The sequence below is a fragment of the Sceloporus occidentalis genome, unplaced genomic scaffold, assembly GCF_023333645.1.
Source record: "Sceloporus occidentalis isolate IW3139 unplaced genomic scaffold, rSceOcc1.0.p SCAF_3, whole genome shotgun sequence".
NCBI lineage: Eukaryota > Metazoa > Chordata > Lepidosauria > Squamata > Phrynosomatidae > Sceloporus > Sceloporus occidentalis.
In genome coordinates this window covers 241,238,568-241,258,082 of record NW_028316983.1, presented here as the reverse complement: position 1 = coordinate 241,258,082, position 19,515 = coordinate 241,238,568, and the positions used below count along the sequence as shown (strand labels likewise).

General features: G+C 40.1%; 1 protein-coding gene across 4 annotated transcripts in view; it reads left to right on the top strand.

Annotated features, from left to right (window-relative positions):
* Positions 1–19,515, top strand: part of LOC149317671 (protein FAM135B-like) — a 190,782-nt gene that overhangs the window by 152,099 nt on the left and 19,168 nt on the right. For all 4 annotated transcript variants that reach the window (XM_089518010.1, XM_089518013.1, XM_089518011.1 and 1 more), the window contains exons 8-10: positions 13,747–13,900; positions 14,242–14,291; positions 18,646–18,801. In XM_089518010.1, the coding sequence (XP_089374136.1) occupies positions 13,747–13,900; positions 14,242–14,291; positions 18,646–18,801 (360 nt within the window). The remainder of the gene's footprint in view (positions 1–13,746; positions 13,901–14,241; positions 14,292–18,645; positions 18,802–19,515) is intronic.

The window sequence follows — 19,515 nt, the reverse complement described above, 5'->3', positions numbered from 1 at the left end:
CATGCGTCCTAAGAGTCCAAAAGCCGCACCAAAGCCACACTCCGGTCCTAAGGACTGGAGTGCAGCTTTGGTGTGGCTTTTGGACTCTTAGGACTCATGCATCATTGAAATACCATACCTCCAAAGTGACTCGAAGCAGCTTTATTTTGGCCTGTCTGTAACAGGCCATAGTTCAGCACCTAGGACAGTTCATTTGAAGTTTGGGCCAAAATCCAGGACAGAGCAGTGCTCTTGGACTGGATTGGTAAATATCCTGGATTGGCATAGATTTCAGTCCTACAAGTGTTGATGCCATTTGGGCTGCAGCCAAGACTTCTTTATTCCGCTAGGCATTTTAAGTATATGTTGTTTTAGATCCTAGTCCTGGTGCTTCGCTGCCTTTGCTACTTGCTACCAATTTTTTTTAACATTTTAAAATTGGGTTGGATCCAGAATAACTTAATTATATGAAATAGCCACTGAAATCAATAGGATCTACATTTTAAAGCATGGCTCACTTCTTACATTGATTTCAGAAGATCTGTATTCATCTGAATTTAGTCTGCCTCCAACTTGAGGTGTGGTGATGTGTTTATATGATTAAATCCTTGCAGCATTAGAGTCTATATGTTTCTTTTTTTCCCCTTTGTAAACTTGCCTGGAAAAGTGTTTTAAAGAGGGAGATATAAACATATTCAATCAGTAAGATAAATCACGTTTGATAGTAACAGATAGAAAAATCAATCAACTTATGATAGGTATAAGTGCTGAAGAGGCTGGATTGTTCTCCCATTTTAACCTTATTCTCATTTTAGCCATGCTTTCCTTCACAGGAAAGGGCTTATAATAAGCACACAACAAAGAAAGAGACCACATCTCAAGATGCTTGAAACTGTATTTGTAAAGACCCCATCTCTAGAACTGTCTGCAAAAAATATGGTAAAAAGTACTAAATATCTTTTCTGCTAATAAGTATTAGAGCTGGTATTAATACTAACAAAATATTCAAAAAATGTCCAAAACAATCTTTGAGTTTTAGGAAGTCCTACTGAGAAGAATTGTAGCTGGGTAAAAATCTTCATCATCTGGGACTTATTCTGCATGAAAAAGACTGGTAGGTTTTTGGTACAAAAGTCTTCTGTATCAAAAAAAATTATGTACAGAAAACATTTCTGCCCAGAAAATAAGTTGTTTTTTTTTTGGGGGGGGGGGCATGGAATAAGTCCCAATCAGTGAAGAGTCTTCAGCATAGATTTCAGTGACTTTCTCACAACCAGGAGGAAAATGGTAAAATTATTTGTTATTTACCTGGGAGAAAATAATGTCAGAAGATATAGATCCTAGGAAATGTATCTCATTCTTCAGTAAGATATGCTTATTGAAGGAAAACGTATACTGTACATACTAGAACAGGACAGGGCAACTAGAACAGGGCACAACTATTTACCTGTGAGAAAATAATGTTGGAAGATATAGATCCTAAGAAATGTATCTTTTCCTTTAGTAAGCATACATAGTATCCAAACGTGTACTTACTAGAACAGGACAGGGCAACTACAATAGGTCTTGGGGGGGGGGGGTAACTTTCTGCCTCTGGGAGCTTTTGGGGACAACACAAAAATTATCACTTTTTAAAAATTGGCCATAATTCTAGATTAGCTACTTTGGGCTTTTGATTGCTGGATCAGGGCTGTGGCAACCACGCACCATGACCCCGATCCAGCTTTTTGCCAGTCCAAAAAGAAGTGGCAGAAAGATGCTCCTTTTTGAGCCAGCAAGAAGCTGACTTTTCCGCCACCACTGTGGCTTTGCTGCACTCCTGAGGCATGTGGCATATAAATGCCACACTGCCAAAGCACCACAAAGCTGCCCTCTGTGTGGTTAGGTGGCTTCACAGCAGTTTCCTGCCAGTTTGAGGGCACACGTCATCTAAACAACGTCCCACCCAAGCTGCCAGGATGCCTCCGCAAAGGGGCCATCTGTTTCATCCCTTAGTTAACTAGTTAAGTGGGGGCCTTACTGTATATACTCAACTATAAGTCAACCTCATATATAAATTAAGGGCAGTTTTGGGACCAAAATTATGAATCGTGGATAAGTTGAGGGTAAAACCTAGGGGCATGTTACAAAGGATCTAAAGGATGAAGGAAAGGAAAACAATGCCAAAGAACAAAATTCCAGGAGACATAACTTTGTGCTCACCCTAAAAGCTGGATGGATGAAAGAGCTGAGGGGAGGCCAGTGCTTCCAGGACAGATTATACTCTTGCATTTTACCAAGAGATGGTTTCTTTTTTTATAACAGTTAAACTGAAGTGCTTACATTGACCTATGGATAAGTTGGCTCAAGTTTTGGGGGTCAAGTTTTGGGGGTCAACTAAATTTTTTAGAATTATACATGAGCATTTCACAAAGATGGTTCCCCTGAACATTAACTTAACCAGACAAATCTGTGCAGTGTAGGCAAATATCTCCCCATCTTAGTCTGGGAGAGGAGACTAAAAATTCCTACTTAGTTTCCCAGCAGACAATTGGCTATTCTTGCATAGGCCAAGAGAATGGGTGGGTGAGGAGCCACTAGACCAAGAGGCTGCTCTGAGAGGGACAAAGGCTTATATAAACTTAGCCTAACTTTTCTGGTATCATTTAAGTGCACTAGTGTGCTAAAAACAGCCTTGCCTCCTTCTGCTCCAGCCACTAATGTCACCCCCAACCTAGCCAGCTTGGATGGGAAGCTGTGGAGTTAATTTGCTATGTTACATCATCTTCAAATGGCTTTCTTTCCTCCCTTTAATTCTCTCTTATTTTATAAAGATGTATTTCACACTGATAGAAGACACTGATGCTCCCTGGCCCTGAAAAAAAGGAAAAAAATAGGAAGAGATTAGGAAAAGCCATTAACCTTGCTAACTCTGGTGCACAGCAGTTTGCCTTTAAATGGCAAGGACTCTCCATTCTTCCCCCACCACTACTCTTTTCTCTGTCTTAAATAAGAAAAGGCTTTAGATGTATTTTCCCCCATCCCCTGGAGGATAAAAAGAAGCTCCAGATATTGAAACAGCAAAACAGTTTTTGCCTTCAGAAACCAGAGCTCCCCAGTGAGCTGGTATAGTTTGCAATGTTCTTCCTCATTATCTGAGTCTCCACAGGCAGAGACCTAGAGAAATGTGTCATGGCCAGGCCATGACTGAGCTACTTGCATTTCATCAAAGCGAAAAAAGAAAGGCTCTCACCGGTTCAACCTCAGTTCAGTGAACAACTGTGCACACAGAGTCTGGATCCTTTAGATGCATTGATATTGGTGAAGATTATAGCAATACATTATTATTATTATTATTATTATTATTATTATTATTATTATTAACCTTTATTTATAAAGCGCTGTAAATTTACACAGTGCTGTACAATCTTTTTAATTGGACGGTTCCCTGCCCTCAGGCTTACAATCTAAAAAGACACGACACAGAATCTTTTAATGTTTTATTTATTTATTTATTTTACTTGTATGCCACATTTCTCCTAAGGTGGCTCACAGATAAAGCATTTTAAAATCTCAGTAAAATTCAAAACAATTAAAATCATAATATCAAATCTCATATAATATACAAAAGTTAAAAGCATAATGAAACCCCCTGTGATCCTTAAAAAACCACCCTGATATTATATATCAAATGCCTGCTTAAATAAAAATGTCTTGGCTTGATGATGAAAAGCAAGCAGGGATAGGGCTAGCCAGGCTTCCCATGGAAGGGAGTTCCAGTGGGTGGGAGAGCCATCAAGAAGGCTCTTTCCCATGTCCTCACCATGCAAGCTTGTGATCTTGGCGGGACCAAGAGAAAACCATCTTCTAGAACATGGTCACATAGCCTGAAAAACCCACAAAAAATCATGGATGCTGGCCATGAAAGCCTTCGACTTCACAAACCTCCTGAAGATTTTAAGGCTTTGGCTGGTTCATATGGGGAGATAAGGCCTCTCAAATTGTCCTCACCTAAGCCATATAGGGCTTTATAGGTCATGACCAGTACTTTGAACTGTGCTCAGAAACAAACCAGCAGCCAGTGTACACTTTTCTGAGTTGAGGAGAAAATATCAGCAACACACCTACTGATATTCCTTTATAACAGTTGAATATCCAAAAGCCCTCTTCTCTTTTAGATCAGTGATTTCCAAACTTTGGTCCTCAAGGTTTTTTGGACTTCATCTCCCAGAATTCCCAACTTTCGATCAAGATGGTGGGCTTCTCCATGTTGAAATCCAAAACACCTGGAGGACTAATGTTTTGGAATCACTGTTTTAGATGATCAGAACCAGGCAATCCTACTTTGAAAAGTTTTGGTGCAACAATTAGAAGATCAATTTCTTTCTTTCAGCTTTCCAGAATGGATTGTGGAATCCTGAGTAGATTCTAGAGACTCCTAGGTATGAAAATTGTCGAACCCAATCAAAGACAATATTCTCAGTTGAAAATCTAACATCCTCGTGTGTGGTAGCAGTGAGAGTGCTATCTCAGAAGGAAGTTTCATTTAGTAGAATGGATAAGGAAATATGGAACTGAAGCTTTAGAAAGACTTCTTTACATTTCTGTGTCCCTACATTATTAATTTTTTTAAAAAAAAGAAATGGACATTGGGGAGTATCACATCAGTGGGGGACCCAACCCACTTTGTGATATAGCCCTGCTCACCCTAAGAAGGTAGTCTCAATGTGTTGGCTTAAAGCCAATTTCCCTCAGGGTTTTAGAAATATTCCCCAGTCTTACAGTATAAAAACAGCAGAATAAATATAATATATGCTTAAATAGAACTAATACTATACCTCCTAACATTCTATCAGCTGCTTCTAACTGATGTAATGGCCTTCTTTCCTTGCATTCTTTCCTGTCTTTGTACCCCACTTTCTACCCCCTCCTTCCTCACCATTCCCACATAAGGTCATTGTACTGACAACAGCTTTTTGCTCAGGTATGCTGAGAACCCACATAAGGTTCATTGTATTGACAACAGCTTTCTTCTCAGCATACCTGAGCAAAAACATATCTGTTCCATATCCTAGAAGTCCCAGACAGACATTTGAGGGACATCTGGTTTGAAGACAATGAGTAGCACAAAGTCACAAAGTTAATAGTTCTCATGTTCCAAATCAATCATCATACCCTGCTGACTCTTGTCTAACCTAGCTTTAACATAAGACTACTTGTAAGGTCTTATAATATTGTCAGTAGGGATTGTGAAAAGAAAGCTTGAATGCTAAAGCAGATGAACTGTTTGTAAATGTCCCTCCTTCTTTAAAAAAATGGAGTCAAAATCACATAAACTGTTATCTTTCTTGTGACCTTTCTAACTACTAAACAAGGGATTGTTTTGTTTTGTTTTTTGGTACCACTCAGAATAGCAAGATGATCCCAGGGAAAGGAAAATAAAGCATAATATGAAGTCGAAGGCTTTCATGGCCGGCATCCATAGTTTTTTGTGGGTTTTTCAGGCTATGAGCCCATGTTCTAGAAGACAATCTTCTAGAGCACAGTCTCATAGCTGGAAAACCTACAAAAAACTAAAGCATAATAAGTTATTGAATAAAGGTAAAAGGCTTCACAGCACATGAAATTTCATATGGGCTCCTGCATAAACTATGAATAATACACTGCTTAACTCCCTCCAGGAGCAGGGAAGCCAAAAAATCAAGAAGAGAATAGAATGAAATGGAGGCTAATTACCACTATGCCAGTTATCCAGCCATTCTTTTTAAGGCAATGGTGAATTGCAGCAATTGAAAGCTATTTGCTTTAAAATAACTTTTCCATTCAATACTGATTGGGGAGAGAGTGGATGATAGGGGAAGTGGTTACACAAAAATAAGACTTGGGTTGAAATGTGCCACAATACATACTGGGTACTGCTTAATAAATTGGAAATAGCATAAGGCTAGCATCCAATCCCAGGTTAACCCAACTCCTTCTGTTGGGGGTATTATTGGTAGTGATAGGCTCATCATACTATGTACCAATCACATGGAACCTTTCAATTTAATGTGACATATCCAGGCATCTCAGTTCCATAGAGCAAGACACCTCTGAAGACTCCATACAATGACATTTGGCACAGGGTGCACTACTCCTAGCTTTCTCCAAGAAGCAAGCAATCTAGTGCCTCCATCACCCCACTGAAAGGTTGCACCTGCTGGATTAATTCCCATCTCTGGGTTCCCATAATAATAATCCTAATCTAATATCCCCAAGGAATTCAGGAAGAAGAATATAGGGGGTTGTTCCATTTCTATCTTCAAAGCAATACAGGGAATTAGCATTTGGCTAGAATCAGAAATCACTGAATATTGTATATTGCATGTTTGGGCTTAAAACTGCTCTGTATAGCAGAAGTGAGCAATTTTCAAGATCTATCCTTTTTCCTTTTCCTTTTTTTAAAAGAAGTATGAACTGTAGCCAAACACAAAATAGCAGGTTAAGAAGCCAATTACCTTTTATCTCCCATAGCCAGCATAGTATTCTAAAGCTATTCTAAAACTTGAATCCCTATATTGGGAGACAGGCAGGATATAAGATGAAAATAATAATAATAATAATAATAATAATAATAATAATAATAATAATAATACTAGCAGGAAATGCTGTACAAAAGACCAGTGAAGAAACAGGATGTTTTTCTTAACTAATTTTCTTCTTGGAGGAAGGAATAGATAATTTTAGTAATTTTCTTCTTGTGGGAAAGTCTTGAAAATCTAGCAGTTTTCAAAGGCTCTTCACAATTCAGGACTGCAAAACTCATAAAGCAGTTCTTATGTGTATAAAATAATGTTTTCTGCACAGAAAAAAGTGGAGATGTTCTTTTCTATTCTTGTCAGTCCAGGATTCTTCCTGTGAGAGTTTCTTGACACTCAGGAAATATTTTTGACTACACACACACACACACACACACACACACACATCCATACCTACCTACATCTTTTTTTAAAAAAAACAAAAAACTTTCCATCTGTGATAGGGATAAATGATTAACACAAAGACACAATGGGAAAGTATCATTTTTTACTTGCAGTTTTATTTGGTGTATTATTGTACTGTTATGAATCAGACATACAGAACAATCACAGCTCAGAGATGTTCCAGGAAATATGAATCAACTTTGTGCCCACACCAGCTATAAGATAGTCAAGGAGGGGAAATATAAGTTTTAGGAAGTAAAAGATGTGTTCCTAAGGATTAACGATATGAAGAATGTTTGCATAATGTCTCATTCTCAGCAAAAGGGTTTGTCACAATATATTGAGACAGCATCCAGAGGAATCACTCCCCTCCATCATAGAACTCTCTAGCAATGTAAGAAAAGAGCAGTTGGTACTTGTGTGACGTTTGCCTAATTTGCACAAAAAATGGGTTTGAACAAATACTGTCTTTTCCCTTTGGGAGGGAAAGCATTTGCTTGGAAGCACAGAAGGACTGGTTGTTTGATCATAAAGATACAAACAACTCTCTCAGTGCTTCTGCTTTTTAAAGGTCACTGCAACAAGAAAGCAGCAATTGTTTCAGAGATTCACAATTTGTGAAATTGGCATAAACAAACCATTCTTGTAAGTGGAAAAAATATTTTGAGACTAACAGAAAATGTCCCACCAGAGAAATGTAAAGTATTGTACTTAGTCATTAAAAAAATGAAATGCATAGATATAGGATGGAGGACACCTGGCTTAAGAAGACTATCTGTGAAAGGGATCTAGGAGTCCTTGTAGACCCAAGTTGAACATGAGTCAACAGTGTGATGTGGCAGTTAAAGCCAATGTGATTCGAGCCTGCATCAGTAGAAGTATAGTGTCTACTAGATCAAGGGAACATTCTGCCTTGGCCAGGCCTCAGCTGGAATACTGTCTCCTCTTCTGGGCACCACAGTTCAAAAAAGATGTTGACAAGCTGGAGTTTGTGAATGGTGAAATGGTGAAAGGTCTGGAAATCATGCTCTTTGAAGAGCAACTTAGGAACCTGGGTATGGGAAGTCTGGGGAAGAGACAGTTAAAAGGTGATATGATTGTTCTCTTTAAGAATTTGAAAGAGTGTCAAATTGAGGTTGGAGTGGTCATGTTTTCTGCTGCTCCAGAGAACAGGACACAGAACAATGGATGCAAGCTACAGGGAAATAAATTCCACCACAACATTAGGAGGAACTTCCTGACAGTAAGAGCTTTTTGACAATGGAACACGCTCCCTTGGAGAGTGATGGAGTCTCCTTTTATTTTGCTTTCAGATATGGACAAATTAACCAGTCTACAAAGAGGAAAATTAATAGATACATTTTGGGAAGAATGGGAACATTTTTTGCCATTTTTACAAAAAAGCAGTAAAATGACAACCAATGGCCTGCTACAGACCACCCAAAAAGGGTGGCCTGCCAGTGCCTATTTTTCCACCAGAGGGAAGCCTCAGCTGCCAAACAATAAGGCTTCCCGTTGGCAGAAAAAGAACCCACAAAAAGCAGGTTCTTTTTCTGCTGTGGTGGCGGCGTAACAAGTGCGCCACTGGTGCATTCATTATGTAAGTGCTATGCGGCATCATGCGGACACTGAGCGGCACTTACGTAACTATGGAGCCCATGTAAACAGGGCACCACTATTGTTATGCTCTCGTCACGTGCAAGGGTTACAGGGCATGTGGGTGCTTGGCCCACCAGGCAAGCCTCGCATGTAACGAGGGTGCTTTAAAGGCCCATCTGTACTGGGCCAAAATTTGAGGATTATGTTTATGTTTTAAACTACAAGTGGAAGTATATAGAATTATCTATATGTTTCTCTGGGGAAAGAATAGTTTAATATGCTAGTCAATCCAATGATAAGAAAGTGTGAAATCTATTTCAAACTTTTATATATGTGTTTTATATTTGTTGTGGCAGATGTAAACATCTGTGGGGGCTGTTTTGTCATGTTATATATCGCTATTTGTGTATATGTTTATAAGCTTATATTTTATGCTTATGTCAATAAAAAGTATTATTTTAAAAGCTTAGATTTTGCTGTAGGTGAAATTTCAGTGTTTTGGCTCTTCTTGAGAAATAGCAGCTCAGAAAGCAAGAAAGGATTTTCAGAGACATCCTCCTCCCACACAATCACCTGAGTTGAGCTTGGAAGTGAAGCAATAGTGTGGGAAGATGTTGTTTTGTAAACTCTTCTTGCTTCCTGGGGTGACTATTTTTTTTAATGACCCAAATAGAGCTATGTCTGCAAAAAAGAAAACACTGAGGAGGGCCTCAGTGAGGAAATGTGATTTTGACTGGAAAGAAAGACTACAGACACACACATGGAAATGTTGGAATCATTTATCAGTATTGGCTGACAGCTTGGCATTTCCTCTGTAGCAATTGCTTGATACTTTGCAATAATTTCTTTTTAGCAAGTGTTGTGTAGAAGTAGTAGTTCTGATCTTACTTTTCCAGAGAATGAAGACACACCATGTTAGCTGTGATGTTTTGCAGCTGGCTTGATAGCTAGGTGATACTCCTTCATAAGTCAGGAGGGCCTCTTGAGTGGAAATAACGGCTGTGTGGTGTTTCCTACCCAGCTGTCACTGTCACTGTCACTGTCCCTTGTGGAACTTCACATTGTGCTAAGTGAAAACAGAGTTGTCAAGTTATACTTTTGCCTGTAAGAGCTGACAAAATCTGAACCGAATCTGTGACTCTGGGGAGATGGTAGAAAGTTTGCTTAAACCTCATTCTTGGACTGTTTCTTAACAAGGGATGCTGTGGAATGTGATTTCAGCTTTGTTTTGCTGATGGAGGGGCTCGACAGACCACCCCAAAAGGGCGGTCTCGAGCCGCCTGGTTTTGCTCCCAAGGAATGCCACATCAGCCAAACTGCGCAGTGTCTCTACACACCAAAAAGAACCCGGAAAAACTGGGTTCTTTTAGGTGCACATGGCCGACTCAATGAGTGTGCCATTGGCCCACTGTTGTGTGTCGATGATGCAAGCGTGGTGCTGCACCGTGCGGACACTGCACCATGCTTGCATCATCATGGTGGCCCCCGTGTGGACAGAAGGCTGTCATGATGCCAGTGCTGGCACGTACTAGGATTCAGGAGCGTGCAGACTCTGCATGCTTCTGAACCCTAGAATCGGTGCCAGGACTCCGCTTTTTGCCCATTTGTATCAGGCTGGAGACACTGCTAGATATGCTTATTGGCAGCTTTTCCATCAGCAAAGCAGTGAAGAAAGTCAGAAAAGCTGCTAGGTATGATGCAGTGGTTTGAGCATCAGACTATGAGCCTTATTGCACTTTACCTTTATGCTGTGTTGATCTGCTCCTGATCAGCTGGAGAGATTCATGGGATGGAAACAAATTATACTGCACCTTTCTTATTATTGCAGTAATCTTTCAATTAAAACACTTTACATATGGATTTCTCTTCTGCAATACAGACACAGTACAGCGTCACAGCCTCCACCACTATCCCACTCCTTAGTTTCATGATTGGTCCTTTCTCTCTCCCCTTTTTTTCTTTCTTGCTGGCATGCTGGAATGCTTAGCACAGCATGAGATGTTTCATTGCAAGAAGCTGAACAGGAAAAGAATATGGCCATGCTGCTCCCACCATTTCTTTTTTTCATGTGTGGATAAAAGAACATGTCCTCGCCTTTTCCTCGGTATGCCTCTATTAACTTTAATAGAGTGCATACTTTAATATTTCAGAAAATGCTTTGCTGACATACCATTTTAGTGTTATAATGTTATGGTGTTTCACCATTGTGAGGGTTTAGACATACCAACGTGATCTTCCTGGCACAATCACTGGAAGTAGTCTGCATACCACCAGCTCAAATCTCCTGGGGAATTCTAAGGGAGGTACTAGCTGGCAATACCCCCAACCTGCCCACATCCCAGCCAGTCATGGGATTCTCATGGAAGAAAGTGGGATCAGAGTTTCACACCCCAAAATCTATTATTTTGAAGCACAAGAGGTAGCCATTAATGGATTATTGTCAACAGGTAAAAATGTGGATTTGCCATGACGCCAGGACACATACAGAATAATGCAGTACAGCAGGCTTGCTATTGTTGCTTTTGCACTGAGATTCCATCTTACTGTTGTAATGTGATAAAGCTCTATGACTCTGGAGACCAGGATTTCATTCCCCACTCAAACATGAAAACCCACTAGGTGATCTTGGGCAAGTCATACACTATCAGGCTCAGAGCAAGTCCAAGAGAAACCTGCTCTGAAGAAATCTTGCCAAGAAAACCCTGTGAGAGGGTCATGTAAATCCACAATGGCTTAAAGGCACACAACAACAACATACTCATTGGGATGAGAAAAATTGTGTATTCATATTTTGCACACTGTGCATTGATTGCATGGTTGCTTATGGTTGCACCTTCTGCCCTCATTTGCAATGTGCATTTAGTTGTGCAGCGTTGCAGTTCTATAACAAGATGGCATAGCACATTTCAGTTGTAACACTGTGTGTGATGTTTTGCTACGTCTCTTGTCTCATCAGTGCAGGATCTTGGCATAATGACCTTCCTGAGACATGGAGTTCTTTGACAAGCTAGCATGGCTATACTGATGTAAGTGATGATGGCAGTGTCAGGAAAAATCTGTAGGCAGAGCACCCGTGAAAGATGATGATGATGATGATGATGATGATGATGATGATGATGATGATTCCATGCTTTCCCAAACTCAAAGTGTCTGGGACTCAAAGTGGTTTACAAAAATCCATGTTTAAAATCCATAAGATACAAAAGTTAAAAGATAAACAATCAGAAAGAATTTAAACCAAAATAAAACATATATCATTAAAACACATACACCAGCAAAACAATTAGCAATATCCAGTGTGTTGTTTAAGATGCATCCAGATGATGTCTTACATATGCGTAAGTTCCGGTATTCCAAGGAGGACAAGTCAAAGAAAATTCTTATGAGGTTTTCATTGGGATTTGATTTTTTAAAGAAGCCAGAAGCCTGAGATATTCTACACCTTTCATGAATTCCTCTTCTTAATTGTTTCTTTTCATAGCTCTTTTCAAAGTGTCTCCTGTCAGGAATAAATAACCGGAATCACTATAACTCTATTTCTTTGTTAATAGTAACTTGCAACTATCCCATAATGACCTGTCATATTATAGAAAAGAAGTAAATCAATAAATGTAAAGTAAGGCTGTAATTAAAATACTGTAACATGTAAATTAAAAGGTAGTTCATGGTGTCATAATACTGCTGTTCTAAGAAGCATTGAGATATGATTTATTTTTTAAAGAAATGAATTGGAACTTGCTTTACTTGTCTGCATGTTGGTAATATTCAGGTCTTATGCTGATTTATTTGGAGGGAGTCTGGGTGTTCTAGATTTAACTGTGCACTGAATCCGATAAACTGAATTGCCTTAGCATACAGTACTCAACTGCTTGCCAATTCAAGCTACCTTGTCCTGAAATTCTGTATTTGAAAATAAAATAAGGGTTTTCGTTGTTGTTGTGGTTGTTGTTGTTAATGCCCTTGAGTCGATCTAGACTCATGGTGGCCCTGTGTATGAGACATCTCCAAGATCCCCTATCCTGCTCTGCTCAGGTCCTGCAGGCTCAGGCCCATGACTTCCCTGATTGAGTCTAACCATCTGATGTGTGGTCTTCCTCTCTTTCTACTGCCCTCTGCCTTTCCCAGCACCAATGTCTTTTCTAACAAATCATGCCATCTCATAATGTGGCCAAAGAACAACAGTTTCAGTGTAGTCATCCTGGCTTCCAGGGAGAGTTCAGGCTTGATCTGTCCTAGGATCCACTTGTTTGTCTTTTTGGCTGTGTCTATGGTATCCCCATTGCTCTTCTCCAGCACCACATCTCAAATGATTGAGGTGGATTTCAGAACCAAATTAGACATATGATAGGTCTGTGATCATGATCATTCTTTGCTGTTTTATCCACTGTTAGTGACAAACAATCTTACATGCCTGGTTTGAAGATTAAGGAAGTTGGCACAAGTTTTTCCAGAGACTAGAATACAAAGCAAATTATAAGAAAAGAGACTAAGGCCCGGTACAGACTGCTGAAAAGTGGCAGTCTGGGGCCGATTTTAGGGCTTGGGATTGTGGAGCAACCGCCTGGTCCCGAACCCTAGTGCATGGCAGCAGTGCCATCATGGCAGCCTCCCATCCACATGGGAGCTGCCATGATGATGCAAGTGTGGCACAGCATCCGCACGTTGCAGCTCTATGCTTGCATCATAAATGCATGACAGTGCACCAATGGCACACTCATGGCATCTGCCACACACATCAAAAAGAACTCACTTTTAGGAGGTTCCTTATGGTGCAGAGGGAGGCTGCATGGTATGGCTGCTGCAGCGTCCCTCAGGGGCAAAACCAGGTGCTTCCAGCTCACCCTTTCAGGGCAGTCTGTCGAGCCCCAAAATTTAAACATCAGGGAAAACTTTTTTACTTTAAAAGCTATTTAACAGTGGAACAGACCACCTCAGAGGTTGGTGGACTCTCCTTTTTGGAAATGTTTTAACATAAATGCTTTACTTGTGTATTCCTGCATGACAAGGGTTTTGATTATATGGCTCTTGTGATCTGTTCTAACTATGATTCTATGATTCTTTGCTTCTATGAATCACATAATTCTACCTGAACCCTGATAACTGAATACAAATGGCTGTGTTTTCTGATGGACTACCAATTCTTTAATTTAGCATGGCTTTCTTATAAAGGTCAAATTCTAATAATCTACTCCTTTTCTTAATTTTTTTTATCGACCTTGTCATGCAGGGCAACTTTTATGTGCCATCTGAAAACTGTATGCAACATGCACACAAGTGGCATAGAGACCTTTGCTTCCTTCTCTTGAATGCATGTAGAGGGCTTCATGTTCATTATGCCATCATGAAGAAAGAGATTCCCAGTTTGCCACAGCTGAAGCCAGGTAAGAGAACAGTGTTGAAGGATAAGATTTTCAATTTGATTGAATTTAAAAACATGGAAATCACCTAACTTGAGTGTGGGAGAAAATGAAGCATTTAGAGATCTTGTTTGTCTGCCTAACTCTTAGTTTTCTATTGCTTCTTGGCCTTTTGTTTAAGACCTGTAATCATGTGTGCCTGCATGTGTTCACTGCTTCAAAACAGTTAGAAATCCTACATTTACTTTCTTTTGATTTGACTAGTGGGGTTCATATCATTCTATATCCAATATATTCTAAGAGATTTTCAGATTTTCCCCTTCTGTTTCTGCTAACTACCATGCTTCTCTCTTTTCTCTTTCTAGAGGAACTTGCTGTAGAAGAAACACTTTCACAACTTTCCTCAGAGCTGCAGGTACTTAAGCATGTCCATTGTGGGATATATTCTTGTGTGAAAGAGAAAAGAGGGAAGGGAGAGACTGCTAGGAGCCAAAATAAACAGGGAAGGTCAAGTGGTCTTAGGTAAGACTGTATTCCTTGACAGGGTGGACCTGAGGAACAGACTTTAACAGGTGAGACACTAGAAACAAAGAACTGTCTTTCTGGACTGGACATTCTGGACCAGCTTTTTCTTCCCACAGCAACTTAGGCACATAAGAATGGTCACAGGGTCATAGAAATATTGGAAGGTGCCTTCTTCTGAGTCATACCATTGATCCACCTTCCTCAGTACTGTCAGCTCTAATTGGTAGTGGCTCCTCAAAGTTTCAGACATGAGTTATTCCTAGTCTTATCTGGAGGCCAGTTGCATTCCTTGGTAGTCTTCCATCCAAATATTTACCCAATCTGAGCACACAGCTTGCAAGTGCAGAGGAAATCAAAGTGGTTTAGAGATGTACAAGTGTGTATTAGGCTCATGTGGGGACATGCCACCTGTCCAGTGAGGAAGTTCAAAAGCACAATATAAGGGATGCTCCTAGCATCTTGTAGCACCAAATTATCCTGAACATACACAACCTTGTCTAATTCTGAAAAATAAGTAGGGTTGAGCCACAATGGGTTTGAGTGTTGGGTTAGGACTCAGGAAAACAGAGTTTGAATCCTGGCTCAGTAATTGAAACCCACTAGGTGACTTTGGGCAACCCACACTCTCTCAGCCTCTGGTGATGGCAATGGCAAGACCCCTCTGAAGAAAAACCCATGATAGGTTCTCCTCAGGGTCACCATAAGTTGGAAATTATTTGAAGGCACACAACAACAAGAAGCAGGGTTGAGTCTGTACCTTGATGGAGACCATTAGCAGGAGACTAGCAGGGATCACCAGGTAACACTGGATGGACCAATGATCTAATATGACACAGTTCCCTAATGCCTCAGTAGGATTTCCAGGTTGGTTATCCCAGGCCCTGATATTTCAAGGCCAAAAGCTGAAACATAGGCCCTGTCCTTATGGGGCCAAATGAAATGGCCTCCCCCACATTCTCTCAGCAGGGTGACTGTATGATGCACAGGCCAAATCCTGGTTCAGGCGCAAATGGATCAGACAAAATTTGGCCTAATCAGCACCAGAAATGGGGTATATCCCTCTTAAAACACAACTTTAAAACTTCTTTGTTGCTCCAGGTGGCTGTTTCATAGAATCATAGAACCATAGAGTCATAGAGTTGGAAGAGACCACATGAAACCTGTTCTGTTGAGCTGCCCGGTACATCCATGAATGCCACCAGGCACTTGCTCAGTGGTGAGGATGACGTACCCAGCTATGTGATCAAGGTTGGGCACCTCATTTTGACCTCAGAGCAAAGTGACCCATTGGACACTCAGAAAGGCTCACTGAATGTGATGGGAATGGAGGGCCTTTTCAACAGGGGAGGGTCAAGGCAGATTTGGGCCAAGGTACTCCAGGCTGCTCCTGGCCAGAGCAAACAGGACCTATAAAAAGGACCCCAGATATGACCCTGTCTTGGTGATGTTCCATGAGAGAGGATACAAGGGGCATTATGTGTAATATATTAAACATCAACCACAATTTGTGCATGTGTTGAAGTCTGTGTGAGCATATGCATGTATGATGTAAAAACAAACAAGTTCAGACATGTTTGTTCCAGATCCTGGGTCCAGAAAAGATTAAGTTAATTATTACACATATATATTCTTTTAAGAGTGACAAACATAATTTAATAGTTCTGTTCATATGCAAAACTTTCCCGCTTCTGCCTTCCTCAGTTGTTTAAAATGAAAAATGAGCTAGTACACAAATACATGCACAAGGGTCCTGGCTTTTAGATCTGGGAAACCTAGATTCCTCACTAGCCTATTACATCTGAATGCAGAGTCTCCATTTACTAAACCTGACTGATTGCTTTTGTTAGATTCACCATCCCCAGTTTTGTCTGATGCTGGAAAGCTTACTATTTATACGGTGCCTTTTTGTTGTGCAGCACAAAGACCTGGCCACACAAGCAATTTTTTTAGCAGCTTCCACATCATTTCTGTAGCTACTCTACAATTATAAATAACAAGGGAGTAAAGAACAAAGACAGCATCCCCCCTTCTGCTTGAATACCTCTGCTTGAAATGTATGGCCTTATCAGGCATCTCTGTCTAATTGTGAACTAAAGAGAAAACTAGGCTGTTCACCCTGCTGGGAGGAGCAAAGAAGAGAAATACTGCCAGTCCTGCAGAAAAGTTTTTGCTCGAGAGATATTTCATCATAGGTTGAGCAGTGCCACCTGGTGGATAATTAGTTATTTGGGGAAAAAAGACTGCTACTTAAAAAGGAGAAACAGAGGGAGAATCTAGTAGCACTGTGGAGACTAATTGATTTTTATTTTAGCATGAGCATTTGTACATCTCAATCCACTTCTTCAGATGCATTTGTTGGGTGTCTTCAAATCACTTCTGACTTATGGCTACCCTAAGGTACCTATCATGATGGGGTTTTCTTGGGAAGTTTCTTTCCAGTTTTTCCCCACTTCTTTCAGTTTCATTTTGTTCCTAGTGCCACATAGCCAGAAGGAACAGGGACTGGCTTGCATAAATATACCCACAAAGAACATGAACAGCACCTTGACAAAATGCAAGCCTGTGACAAAGATCATACACACACACACACACACACACACACACACACACACATATATATATATATACTCCTGTATATTCTTAACACCATGAAGAAGCCAGTGGAGCTTTGAAAGCTTGCATCATGTATTTTGTGCATTTTGGTTAGCCGATTAATGCTATCACTGTTTTGTGGATTTTGAATATTATTGGACTTTGCTGATATGTTTTCTTCAGTGGTGCTTTGTCATTGCCATCTTCTGAGGCTGAGAGAATGTGACTTACCCAAAGTCACCCAGTGGATTTATAAGGTCTCAAAAGTCCTAGTCCAACACTCAAAGTACTACATCACTTTGATACATCAGATGCATTACAGAGTGATATATCTCAGCTTAAACAGGGCTGAAACAGACAGCGTAGAGGGGGAGGCTTGATGTCACCCCTTTGATCACCAGATACGGGTCGCAGCAACCATACACTGTGCTCCCCAATCTACCTGTTTGCCAGTGCAAAAAGAAGCATCAGAAAGCAGCTTCTTTTTGAGCCGGCAAAAAGCTGGCTCTTAAGCGACTACCACAGTTTTGTGGTGCTCCTGCAGTGTGCGACATATAAACAACACTTAGTTTGTTCCTGTCTGCTTTTTGTTTTGCTTCCCTTCTTTCCTTTATTGCTTGTAGTATTTTATCTGTCATCCATGGTTTCTCCTTTCTTTTTTGCTCTTGAAAATATCTTTCTGCATTCTTCTTTTATTATGTCCCTGGCATCAGACCATAGATCTTCTGGTTCTCAGTCTGTTATGCTAAGTAGTGCCAATCTGTTTCTTATATTGTCAGTAAATTCTGTTGAGATATTGTTTAGATCATATTTTGGTATGATGACTGGTTTTCTTTTCTTATTAAGTTTTATTCTTATTTTTGATATGAGTAATTCATGATCTGTACCACAGTCAACACCTGATCTAGTCTTGTCTACCAGTATGGAGTGTCACCATCTCTTACATCCAGTTATATAATCTATTTTGTTTTTGTGTTGGCCATCTGGTAATGTCCATGTGTATAGCCTTCTTTCTGTTTGTATGAAAAATCAGACATTCACCTGCTACATTTGGAAATATATTTGAAATAGAAGGAAACATTTCCTGAAATTTCTTCCAGGGAAAGAGAAAGTCTCCAACATTACTTGAAGGTAGCTCTCTCCATTAAGAATGAGCCTCTTCTATTTGTCTTGTTTTCTTGTTGCTAGAAGTTCAAGAATCAGCAATTGTGTTGACTGCTTTGACAACCATCTTTCATCATCCATAATGCCTCATCATCATTTTGGGGTAATTTTGACAGGGAAGAAACTCAAAATAATGGAGACAAAACAGGCATCATCATCATTATTATTATTTACACGTTTGACTTCATTTGCTAAAAGGACATGGGAAGGAGAAATCTTGGACATGTTCTTATTCTTGGTTTAGAAAAATATTTTGAGTTTCCTCCAGGTGTATTTGTGGGATCACCTTGTTTTCTTGGCTGCAAGCGTAGTATCAGTCCCAGCCAAAGTAGACCCAGAGAATAAGGTATTTACTTTCATGTTGACCTATCTTTTATCAGTTGATTTAGTGTGTCTACTCTCACTCGGATTAATCAGTACTATTCAGGCATTATTTCATACAATTGTCATTAGTGTATCTTGCTAATATCTGTTTTATATTCTTCTAGATGCTGAACAATCCTGAAAAGATAGCAGAGCAGATCAGCAAAGACCTTGCCTGGCTCTGCTCCCATCTTTTGGCCCTGTGGACCCAGTTTTTAGAGGTTGTAACGTTGCATTCTGATGTCACAGCCTATCTTGTTCAGGAGCATCACACTCTAAGGGTAACAATGGCCAGCAATACTTAGAACAAGAAAATGATAATGATAAAAAGCTGTTGAGTACATGATTAATTTTAGGGACATTACAAGATTGCTTTGTACATCCTTAGAGATTCCCCAAAGCAATATATCAATTTCCCTAAGTTCTCAAATTCCCTAAAGTTTCCATAAAATTTCCTTCCTTAAAGTTCTAATAGCAGTACCCCTATGAGGCCAAAGAGCTTGTGGGGAGGGGAATATAATCTCCAGTGGGTTCCCTTTATTGTCCTTCCTGAAGGAAGAGTTGGCATGGAGTGGAGTTTATCAAACAAAGGGAAGTCTGGAGGGGAATTGGGGGGTTTAAACTGTTGTTAGTTGGTGGGAAAGTTGTGCGATCGCAGGAAGATTTTCACACACTTCCAATTTACCTGCTCTTCGTGACATCACCTTTAGTACCAACCCAGAGATGGAAGATCAAGGGCTTTCATATGCATAAAGGTGACTGTGTGGAACCCTTTCTATCAGGGGTGCAGTAGGCCAGCGCCCCAAATAAGACATATTGCTGCTGTAACCAAAAAGGTTGTGGCCTTTTCTTTAGGTTCAAGAATTGTGATTTTTGTTTTAGAGAGATGGTTCTAATTGCTCTTCTGCTCTCCTTTATCACTATGAGTGGCATTAGCTGCAACTGATTTTATGTGTTTTTTGGGAGGGGGGATTTGCTTTGTTTGATAAGGATAT